The following is an 11,908-nucleotide window of genomic DNA, read 5'->3' as shown; positions in this document are numbered from 1 at the left end:
AAAAGCAGCGAGAATACGTGCCAAGCTGATGTATGGGAAAAAGTAAACCGCGTGAAAGGTTTAGGCGGCAGGAAGAAACACACGACACTTAAAAACGCAGCTTCTGCTGCGATTCGTCGTAAGCGTTTCTTCCTATCGTGCAGTTTACCCTTCTTTCAGTACGAACCAACTAGCCCGATATATCTTATTGCTGTAGGTGGATACCGCTTTCGCTTGGTACCACTAATTCGGACCATAGGGAGAACGCCAGCGAGCGTGAAACACGCGCAAGCCGCCCGTCCGCACGAGCTCAAGGCACTGGCTCCAGGCTGCAGCCAGGCGTCTGCAGTGGAGCGCGATGGAACGGCGCCGCCACCTGGCGACTGCCCAAGGAGTGGCGACAGCGGCGGTAAGCGCGCGGGCGGGGAGTTTTACAACTGAAGCTAGTCTAGTAACGTTGGGTATTGGATACATGCGTCCTACATATCTTGTGTCAATATTGAAGAATGTGCAAATGCCACGTAGTCGGACAAAACCAAGGTAATGTTTGTCGCCGCTTGGAGCAAGTCAGCCTGGAAGGGAATCAGCAGAACGATCCACTTCTCACATTTAATGAGATTACTAAACATTACCACCTTGGCAGGAGAGTTTGTCCTCACCTGAAGCTCAGCAGAGGTCAGTCAGCTACTCTTAGAATGTTGCAGACGGGATCTTTCCCGTCGCGGGGCTTCATTGGTCAGACGTACTCAGACGTGGACCCTGGTTGTCCCGACTGTAATGAAACCTTTTGCTCTATGGCTCACATGCTCTGGCGATGTCCCGCGTTACCTAACGACCTACTCTCCAGCGAAGCCGAATGGGAGGAGGCCATCAGAAGCACGGTACTCCGAAAGCAAGCCCAAATAAAGTTCGTTGTCTGACTGTTTGTCTGTCTGTTTCACAATATTTTACATCAGTCACCTTTTGGATAGCTGGATAGTCGCAAAAACAAACACTCACTGAACTGAAAATTCTTAATCTGTTATGAAGATATCTGCAGACATTACGGGTTTCTTAATTCCTTAAGCGCGAAATATATCGCTGCGGCGATATATAGGTCCGCACAACTTCTGGCAACTACTTCGTAACCCAAAATTTCAAACCAGGCATTTATATCCCTTGCCCGAAAGAGTATTTAAAAGCATTCCGATTGCTCAAAAAAAAAAGTACCCATCTAATTCGTGTAGCATGCCAGCGATATGCTTGATTCACACGTGAAAGCAAGTCAATGCAAATCTTTCAAAATTGCCGCCCACTGTTCCCACGAGATTCGCACGCTTTGTGAAGTTATTCGCGGCGGCGCGTGGTCTAGATGTTATAACCTCTGGCCTTGTTTATTTCTTTCATGCCCATGGTAAACAAACTTTCGTACGTGTACGAACAGCCCGAGTGCGAGTGTAAGTGCTAAAATGTTTCCTCATGCTAGTCTAAGCTGTCGTACACTCTAGTCTAAACAAAAGTACCGCCACTCTGGCGAGACGCGGTTGTCGTGCCGCCAAGCGTCGATTTGAGAAAATAATTTAGTGGCCTCCGAAAACCTCTAACCGCGTGCGCTGTGCATCTCTGAGGTCATGTTTCATGTTTTCGCTGCTTTCTCTTTGCAATGTTTTTCTTTTCTGTTCTTTTTTTAGAGCTTGCAGCCGATAACAACCATGAAATGACAGGCAGGTATTTGCCTGGAGGTTTCTAAAGACAAATATGCGTCCATTTATTTTCGAGAAACGCACCTGTCGACGTTATGATCGTCTGCTGACCGCTTCTGGACATTTTTATCGAAACGTTCGTCTGTTCTCCTTCCGCCTCGATGTTTCCGATACTCAACAACATATTGAAGCTTTGCCCTGACGACGCTGGATCACTTGGTTGGGAAGGGTTATCGCGATCTCTCCGACAGCTTCCGCTTCGCCAACTCTTACGTCCTTGCATTGTTGCGGTATCGAAGGACAAGTGTTGGCACAGTAAACAAACGACGATTGCGAAGACCAACAACCGGCTCTGTCGTGAAGGTGTTACTCTTGTCGCGTTTTTATTTTATTGTATAAGTGGTCAGGCGCTTAACGCATGCCCGTGAAGTTGCGAGAGCGAGGGGATAATTGACAGGGTGATAAAATAATCACACACACACACACACACACACACACACACACACACACACACACACACACACACACACACACACACACACACACACACACATACATACATATATATATATATATATATATATATATATATATATATATATATATACACTTTGATAATTGACGGGGTGATAAAATAATCACACAGACATATATTACTGGCACTGTAGACTTATGCTCATGATTGTGGTCAAATGTGTGCCTTTTATAGAATAGCTTGCAGGATTGGGGATGTGTCGGGATATGTCATGCGTTTGGGGGACCAGGTGGGGAAATGTAGGCCCTTCAGTCATGAATTCTCACCGAATTTCGATAACTGTATGAAATTTACATAATTTTATGCCAAGGCGCTGCATACTCCATTAAGAGCAAGTCAAGGTAGAATGACTTTCTGCATTTTATGATGAGTCACCACAACAGCAGAGTGATTAAGTATCTAATTACTGTGCACTCGGTAATAATAAGTTTCTTCATAAAAAAGAATTGAATCACTAGAGCGAATTACTTGCACAAGTTAATTACTGGTTGCAAGCATTACTAGAAAGAAAAATTATTTCGCAATTGCTACTGAAACGTCCCACGTCACACCTCCCGTCATACGCAGCTGTACGATCTTCGGTAGCGATAGATTTACCTCAGAAGTAAAATGGAGGTACTTAAGGTAAGCAGGACGTTTAATTTACCCTAAGGTTAATTTCTGGGGTATATTCCTTGCCACAAGTGCACAGAAATGGCAAAAATAAGTCGTCTCCACAACTGTCTACGCCATGACTTAAGAGGTGAGGCAAATATATGGATGCATTGTAGACAAACCTTAACGAATTATTGTATAAAGGTAATGATTATGCGGCAGTTATCTAGTCGTGCAGTAGAGCATGGTCCTGGTAGAATGATTAAAGGAAACCTTCGCAACCTCGGCAAGTAATTAATTAAGTTATTACAGAGCATATATTGTATATTCCTCACATGAAGCGAGTAAAAACATATTTGCGTAATTAAGAAAAAAAAATGTTTGCGGCAGTGCGTGTTCTTCGCTCAGCAAAATATTGAATGAAGTAAAATAGTTGGGGGGCACTGTTTGTATTTAATAATAGTTTCAAATATTTCCGAAGGAGCACGGCCGCCACCACAATCAATGTTAATTTGTGCGCATTCTGGTCGCAATCTACGGCGGCGTACCTGTACCCTGCTCGAGAGGTCGATTGGACAATCTCGACGGTAGGAGCTTTGTTTACTGATAGAGCTCCCATGGATTCTCAACGCTGTATCGCGCTCCACTCGATATTGTCGATTATAGCCATCGAAGACTGATCATGGATGCCTCATTTGGGAAATCCTTTTTTCTTCTTTTTCTTCGATATTTTTCATGATCGCGTTGCGCATACGAACAGACACTTCGGTGCATTCCAAGCAGACGACGAGAACCTCGGGAAACAGACGATTCGGAAATTTCCAAGCAGACGACGTACGCGCCCGTGAGGTCGATCAAGCTTTCCTGCGCGCGATTAAAAAAAAAAAAAAAAAAAAATTCTCGTCTTGCACGTGGTGTGACCACCTTGAGTCGTATAACGGTTTACGTAATCCGCCTTGAAAAGCACTCGGCTGCATGTGGAAGACCAAAAATACATCGAGAACAAAAGGCGAGAAAATTCCAAGAATCTGCGCGCCGTTATACGCAGCTTTCGCTCTTCCTAATCAGCATGCTCTCGATAGATAAGATATCGTCTGCTCTCAGGGCGCGGGCGAAACTCGTTCTGCTACTCCTGGTTCTCTCTCTCTGTCCGCACACGTCGTCCTCATTGTTTCGCATTTGTCAACGCGGGTTCGGCTCTATACCCGGTTCACCAAGGTAACGCAAAGGACACAACGGGCCTTTCTATTTAACGGGGCGTGCGGGACAACCGACAAACAAGGGCTCGCTTGCGTCGCGTTCATTCACGCGCGTCCGCTCGGCGCGCGCGCCTAATTGCGCTTGCGCCGTGATTACGTGCGCGGCGAGCAGACGACGAAAGAAAAACAAAACGTATAAAAAAAAAAGTTTCCGCGACGGCGCGTGTATGTGTGTTTGAGATGGCGAGGAATGCGAGAATTTGTGCCAGCCGCGCAGGGCGCTACATACTATACGGTCGCGGCGGCAAGGACTGTTGTGTCGGCGCCTACGGCGGGCCCTGAGAAGGAGCTGCGCCTTTTTACCACCGCGACAAGGCGTAGCGGAGCACGCGTTCCCCTTGCCCTGCCAAAACCGGGCAGAGAGGTGCACATCACGTGTCCCGACCGCTCCTGCAACCGATGCGCGAAGCACGAAATAAGAATGTCATCAAAAAAACACGGCGAGCGAACGGGCAAGGAGGTGGTTGAGAGACGGGGAGGCGACCTCGTTTTCGCTCTTGCTTTTGCGTTGTTCTCCGGCACCGCCGCGACGGACGGCTAGCTAGCCTCCGGAACGCCGTAACCGGGCCCTTCCGCTCCGCTTTAATAAAACGTCGAAGCGTATCGGTGAACTTTGTTTTTATTACGACCACCGCATTCGGAGAGCGAAGCTGCGATACGGATTAAACGTGCAACTCCGAGCCGGGCGTTTTAGCCAGAGAGTTTCGTTAAGTTGAGCATCGTCTGCTCCTGCTCCGCCGCCGATCCGTCCGCTGCGATTTGAGGATTCGAGGGCGAGTCCATTCCGCGCGGGGGAGAGGGGGGTGGCTGTTCCGGCGGCGGCGGCGCCGCCGCGCGCGCCACCACCATCCTTCTCGCCACCGCAGTCAAGGCAGCCAACATGGCTGCTGCTCGCGTACCCGATGGTTCCTTGTGATCGTGTCCAAAAAACGAAATGCTCAGATGGATGTTGGACCTTTGTTGAAGTTGGACGAGCAAATTTGAGTACAAGTGAGTACCGTTCACTGATTTTGCGTGTTCGGAAAAGCGTCCGCCGTCCGGATGCTTCCGACCGTGCGCCCGTCGTCGGAATGGCGAGCGTTCGCCAGAGAGAGCCTGCAGAGCGCTTATTGTGAAGCTGACCGGTTAGGCCTAGTTGCCCTTGAATCGTCGACGGCTGCTCGTTGCGTAGCGCGCTCGCTCGTCTCTCGATTTTTACAGTCGCTTGCCGATCGTTTGCGACCCGGTGACAGGGCGCTTCGGGGTGCCGCTTGCACCGGCGGGGGCTTTGGCGTAACGTTTGTGTATCGCCATCGCTAGGCCTGCCGCAACAGCTGATGCTATTTTTGACCTACTCTCCGGCCTGTCGCCGATAGTGCGACACGAAATGTGTTTTTTGGCCCAGGTGTAACGTTACCGTTTTTTTTTTTTCCGAGGCGCCGTTTCCCGCATTTGGCAAGCCCCAATGTGCGCTTAGCGAGCGTGGTTGGCAAGGCGGCCGAAGCCCCCGATTTGACGGCGGCGGCATCAAAACAGCGACGCAGAAAAAACAAAACAAAAAAAGAAGCCAAGTCGTCCGCCACGGCGCAGCATCGTGGTTGCTTGCCTGCGTTCGCACCGTGCGTGTTCGTCCTTATGTTGTGCATATTTCTTTCGCATTGTTTTGTCGGGCGCCGATTGGCGATCGCCGCGCGCTATCGGGCCCTGTTGGCGATAGTAATAGTTAAGCGGCAGCAAGGACGCGGCTGGAGCCTTTGAATCGCTTCTGCGTCCACGGTCGAGCGATTGATCGGTCTGTGACGTCGCAGTATCGATCTTTCTTTTTTTTTTTTTTTCTACCCGTCCGTGCGCTTGTTTGAAGCTCTGTGTCAGTAGAGGAACTGGCCGTTCAGCTGGTCGCGACGCGAGAGAAAATCCGGGCATCGCGCGCGCTGTACTCGGTGTGCAAAAAGCTCGCGTTGCGGAGAAGTTGCATTGTTTTCTTTTTCGGCGCCATTCGGCGGAGCGTGTTTGTGTGTGTGTGTGTGTGTGTGTTTGGCTTCGGGTGTTTGTGCGTGGCTGCCGCCTGGTTGTTCAGCGGCGGCGCCTGGTGGCGGTGTCGGTTTCGGAGTTTTTCCCACAGCGCGTCTCGTTTGTTGAGCGCCAGATGGCGTGGCCCGCTGCTCGAGTTTCGTAACACGGTGGTGGCCGCGCACAAGTTGTTTGTTGTGGCCGTCAGGTGTCACCACCTGTTGTGGAAGCAGCGCAGACAGGGTTATTCTGCGACGCAGGCGCGAACTCTGGCCATAGATTCATTTTTTTTCCCTTTCACCTTGCTTCTGCGGTGAAGGTGAATTCACTTATTGTAGCATCTTGCCGCGTCATCCGCCAGGAGATGTTCTCGAAGGCGGCGCTCGGAATTGTGTAGCGCGAAAATACAGCCTTCCGGTTGCGTCATAAGTTTCGGGTGGCTAATTAGATGTAGCCATAACGGCCGCGATGAACACCTGTTGTTCAGATATCTGCAGTTGAAATTGCTGTTTAATTTCGTGTACTTAACTATGTGCGATCTTTAAGCTGGTATTTGAGAGGACGGTTTCGTTTTTGAGAACTCAGTATCGTCTGCCTTATCGTGATTCACTGTAATCAGCATTAGCGACCGTCATTACGGACATGATTTTTTTGGCAGAAAAGTAATGCTATACATTTGATAACAAGTGATTAGCTGGTACTTGTGTCGCGTGTGTGGTTCAGCTGAGAACACACCGTTTGCAAAAGAGTAATGTTAAAGTTGCTGATAAGTGGTGTCGTTGTGTGTTAGAAAGCCCATGTTTAAAATTCATTCTGTTTGTGTGCAGAACCCACAGTGAGATGCAAGGCGACGACAAAAGAAGCGACCTGTTTCTTGGCCAAGGGAACTCTGGGGTGAGTAGTTTATTCAAGCCAGTTTATTTACTCGCCATTTCTTCGCGTTAAGTAATGTTAAAGATACTACCAAGTGCCAGAGCCAGTCTTGGTTTCTGTTCGCAAGAGTTTGATTCATTACGACGTCTGGTACATGGGCTCGCTGCGTTCCTTTGATCACTTTGGTTCGCGTATGCAGCCAGAAAAACACAAGCAGTGAGATTGCACTTAGCCTTACTGCTATGTCACTGAATGCTGCGTAGTTGTGTTGTCATAGTGATCTCAATGACGCTGGTTCTGGTATTTTGACCTTGGTATCCAATTAAGACATCTTGCGCTTCCAGACCTTTGCACTTGCCAATTGTCTTCCTTCTACTTGCAAGGAACATGTGGCAGAGTTTCGATTGTCCAAAGTATGTGTTAGTACTCTTTACAGAAATTCTATTTGGAGATTTACATGCTTTGCTGTTGCAGCGGACGAGGGTGAACTAGAGGGCTAAATTGACATTCAGCATTGCCATGGTGAAAATCTCGAATGCCTTCGATTCTGGAGAACAGATTGAAGGGCCAGTATAACTGCTTAGAGGTTACTGCTATGACTGCCAGAGCAGCACTAATCGGTTTAGGCTAGTGGTCCTTGAAAACAACATTTTCATTAGTTTTTGTCGGAAAAGACTGATTACACTGATCAAATTATCGAAACTCCCTGCCTCTTCGAATTCGCGTAGCAATGATACATCAGTGTGAAGTATTTGACCCATTGTGGCATAAAAACATTCTGTAAAGCTTGCTAGTTCAGCTATTTGTTCCTTAGGAATGCATTGTAAGGAATTCTTAATTAAGAGCACATACGCAGTGCTTGGGTAGTATTTGTTCTTGGGTTCAAGGTAACAGGTAACAAGGTGGAGGGAAATGCAGACGAGCATGCCATTGTGGCTTCTTTCAGTGAATTTTAGAGGGAAGCATACTTTGGCAAGTCTCCCAGATTATCTGGGAGACTCGTAATCCCGGAGCCGGGTTGTACAGCTGACAGGGGAATAATCTCCCGGAAATTGCTGTTGTGCCCTGTTTCTAACCGTTGTACAACGTTTTGTCTGGCCACGTTGGCAAAAAAAAAAAAATCCAACCCAATCCAGTTGGAAGTTCATGGCGAATAGCATTGTTATTTATTTATTTTATTTAGAAAATACTGCCAATCCCATAAGGGATTATTGCAGGTGTGATACATTGTTAAAATAGGGAAACCTTACATGGGGATATTTCGTTAACCACAGCGCTGCACTTTACGCTGATGGATTTGTTTGATGCCCTAGTGAGCCCTTGTCTCATTCAGCTAACGAGTGAAGGCCGCATTTCGCAAGCAGCAACACTAGGCTCTATTGTTCCTCTATCCATTGCATCAGCCTCTTTAGTGTTGCGTAGACCTACTGTCAGTCATGGCGTTAAGCAAGGAGTGCAAACCCAGAAAAGTATCTTGAAGTATTTTTAATGTAGTACAAGATTGGTCGGACCCTCCTCCCCCAGTCAGAAAATCTCCCAGATTTGATTTCTCCGAACTTGGCAGGTATGGGGAAGTTAAGGACAGAGCTTGTCTTCGTCGTTCCTGTCCCTGTCCCGGTGTGCACAGGAAGTTGGGAGATGAGTCTGCTCAGCCCCTTTCCTATTGTACAGTCTTATTAACCCCGTATTCAGAAACGTGCCCTAACTCGAAGCCAATGCTTGACTTGATTATTTTGACCAAGTCAAGCATGGGCATCAACATGGGGTGCATTTCTGGATACGCTAGTGAATGTCGCCTCCTTGCCTTCTTAGTACAAATGATTATATTTCTTACCATTATTCTTACCATTCTGCAGGGACCCGTTAAACTTTTTTCATGGCACAATGATGAAATCAGAGTAACCTTGCGGCTTTTCCACTCCATGTGGCATTCCGTAGTTTTATGCGAACGGCAGTGAAATAACGCCTGAATATGCATGTCGTTACTTGTGCTGGGCAAATGCAGGGTTGCCATAATTGCTTCTAATTCATTTGAGGCTGTACTTGTCTTTAATGAAATCCAGCATGCATAGATAGATTTTCGTATTCATTTGAACGATGAACAGTGTCGTGATTAGTTGGGCAAATAAATGTGCAGTGCTTGGAAGTGTACTGGCGAATTATTAAAACTGTCTATTAAATCAGTTCATCATAATTATCGCCACCACAGAGTGCATGGCAGGTGCATGTTCTCTTCAACACAGTTTTCATGGAGCAAGCAAGGTTCTGCCTACTGTACTCTCTCAGTTATGACACATCATTTGAGTGGCTCCTAAAATCGGCTGCGCACTACAATTTGATACGAAAATTGGTTAGCAGCATTTGCTAGCCACGCAAGAGCGTACCTTCAGAGCCAGCATCATCATCATCATTGTTACCGAATGCTCGTTCAAAAGAATCATTATTTTGCATGCCAAGTGTTCTAAGCGGTTGGCGTAAACTGCAAAGGCCAACTGCCACGTCCACTTTCATGAAGAAATGAGCAATGACGAAATCGCCAGGTGTTGTCCATTGGGCCCATTCTGGGGTGGCACCTTGTGCAATGGATGCCTTTTGTGTGCACTCCAGAGTTGTTGCAGTGGGATCAACTGTAGTTGGTTGCTTCATTTTGAAGAAATATAACGTGTTTTCTGCAAAAAAATGCCAGTGGCAAACGAGCTGCAGGGCTATCGGTTGCTCTTCCGGTGGGATGCGTCACACGTCTTGTTTCACCCCAACAAATGGCAGACGGCACGCGCACGCTTTTTCCTTTCACCGAGACATTTCTTTTTTTGGTCCAGCCTCACCCGAAACTATTTGTGGTTGCGCCTTATTCTTCACCTCGTATAATCTTGACATGGCACTCATTTTGTTGCAGACTTGGGATACGCGGCCAGGTTCAGAGTCCAGAGAGGCCGGGAACGTGTCGGCGGCATGGACGTCCGGCACAGCCTTGGCGCAAACTTCCTGCCGGAACCCCTGTGAAAGGGGCATGGGTGCGTACTCTTCTGTGTTCTGTTTGTCTTCGTGTGGCTTTATCGTTTTTCGTATTCGCTGATGGATGTTTTGTGTCACTGCAGGTGGGGAAGACATGGTATGGACTGGGGATGAAGCATCTGTGATACACCGCTCAAGCAGCCTGGGGGGCCCGTGTGCTTCCACAGGGTCCAGCAATAGTCAGCCGGGCCCTCGACACAATAGGGGCACCTCTGCAGCCTCCTCATCCTCCTGGGTCAGTGTTCCTCTGCCGATTTTGCGTACGCGGCATCTGCGCTACAGCCCGCTGTTGAAGGGAACATGTCGTCTGCATTTAGCCATTGTCACTTAAGGTCCTCGGAGCTGATTTGGCCAGTGCATCACGTCAGCCACTTCTTTCCAGTAGAGGTGAAGAAATATTCCGATTGTGTCGGCTTTCCTGCTGGTTAGGTATTCCCTTTGACAGTGGACCGTAGTGCAGCCTCTGCTGATTTTCCATGAATCGAGAAACCACATGTTGGGGGTGTGTGTTTGGGTTCTTGCTGTCTCACAGGAGACCAACCACCGCGGGTTCGAGCTTAGCGAGCCACAGGGCCGCGTCAGCCGTCGCCTCCAGCACCGCTATGCAAGGGGCTACCGAGCGACGCACATAAAAACACAGTGGGCCTCTTCGATTATCCGTTTCTGACAGTCCCGGATTGCCCAAGACGGTGCTTTCAGCCAATGAGCGTTGCGTATGCAGTCTTTCGGACAGTCCGGGACTGTCAGAGACGGATAATCGAAGAGGCCCAGTAATGCCCTGAGATAACGGAAACTGTTTATTGAATCCGTCCGCACCAGCACTGCACAAACGTCCGGGTGGCGGGGAACCAAATCGGTCCTGCACCAAGGGTGAGAGCACAGGCTCAAGCTGGGACACGCCGCTAGGAAAACTCCCGGCGGCTATGTTACTTGCTCTGGCGATAACCAATGGGCCAACTCGCGACAGCTCGGGCAATCTCCTTCAGCAAGTGCGGCTCGGTGTGGTACGACCTCGCTTGAGCACAGGGCACCGCTCTTCGGCTTAGCGTCAGGAGAGGATCAGCACAAAGTACGTGCTCCCCGCACGGGCAAAGGCACCGTGCGTGAGCTCCAGTCCTAGTCACAAAGGTGTCGGCGGACGAGAGGAAAGCATGTATGTACCGTGCGCTGATCCGGGAGGTAAAAGAGCCACGCTCCGGTACTCGAGACCGAGCGCAGTGGCGCAGTGACGTCAGCGCCCTGCCCCCACCGGAAACCACCGCGAGTGGAGCGCCACCGGTTGGGAGCGGGACGGGGAAAAGGAGGGGAATGGCAGAACAGGTGAAGCCCGCGCAATGGCGCCGGCGCAACCCTCAATCCCTACAGTGTGTGTGCTTTTCTCTGGGGTGGCGTGCACTCTGTGGGAGCAGAGTTACGTGAAAGTCCACGATCTCCGCCTTGAGGAATCTGAAGTTGTTCAACAGTCCAACACTTATTTTGCTGTTCTAGCCTGTGGTGTGCCTATTTGGTTAGGTCAGACTGGATGTGCGGCATGCAAAGGCCGGCCAGACGCCTTGCCACTCTTGGCAAGGGGTGATGCTAGGCGGAGAAGATCCCTAGCTGGGTCATTTCTCTATTCCAAAGTCACGGCAGCCACACCTTAGTGGTCTAGTGACAGCATATTGATTTGGTGAAAGTTGATGGTGACAAACATTAATTCAGAGTTCATCACTACAGCCCTGGGCTATGCCGTGGCATGTGAATCTTTCAATGATATATATGATTATTTTTATTCCCAGACGCAGCTGAACGTGCAGTCCAATGTTGGAATTTTGTTCCGTTGGTATACAGTATTTTCGCGTGTATAACCCGCACCGAAAATTTGAAAAAAAGTTAACTGTAAACATGGGGTGTGGGTTATACGCAAATTTTAATTGCAGGTGTGGCGCACGCTGCTGGGTACCCACACCTGGAGGCAGAGTTCTCCACCATTTAGTTTCGTT

At 48.8% G+C, this 11,908-nt stretch overlaps 1 protein-coding gene across 3 annotated transcripts in view; it reads left to right on the top strand.

Annotated features, from left to right (window-relative positions):
* Window positions 1–4,883: 4,883 nt before the first annotated feature.
* LOC119453039 (protein Gawky-like) overlaps window positions 4,884–11,908 on the top strand; it is a 32,438-nt gene continuing 25,413 nt past the window's right edge. For all 3 annotated transcript variants that reach the window (XM_037715017.2, XM_037715016.2, XM_037715015.2), the window contains exons 1-4: window positions 4,884–5,039; window positions 6,866–6,932; window positions 9,808–9,925; window positions 10,010–10,161. In XM_037715017.2, the coding sequence (XP_037570945.1) occupies window positions 6,879–6,932; window positions 9,808–9,925; window positions 10,010–10,161 (324 nt within the window). In that variant the 5' untranslated portion in view covers window positions 4,884–5,039; window positions 6,866–6,878. The remainder of the gene's footprint in view (window positions 5,040–6,865; window positions 6,933–9,807; window positions 9,926–10,009; window positions 10,162–11,908) is intronic.

The sequence above is a fragment of the Dermacentor silvarum genome, chromosome 5 (assembly GCF_013339745.2).
Source record: "Dermacentor silvarum isolate Dsil-2018 chromosome 5, BIME_Dsil_1.4, whole genome shotgun sequence".
In the NCBI taxonomy this organism is placed as follows: Eukaryota; Metazoa; Arthropoda; class Arachnida; order Ixodida; family Ixodidae; genus Dermacentor; species Dermacentor silvarum.
Note: the sequence above shows the minus strand (reverse complement) of the source record. Positions and strands in the feature narration are given on the sequence as shown.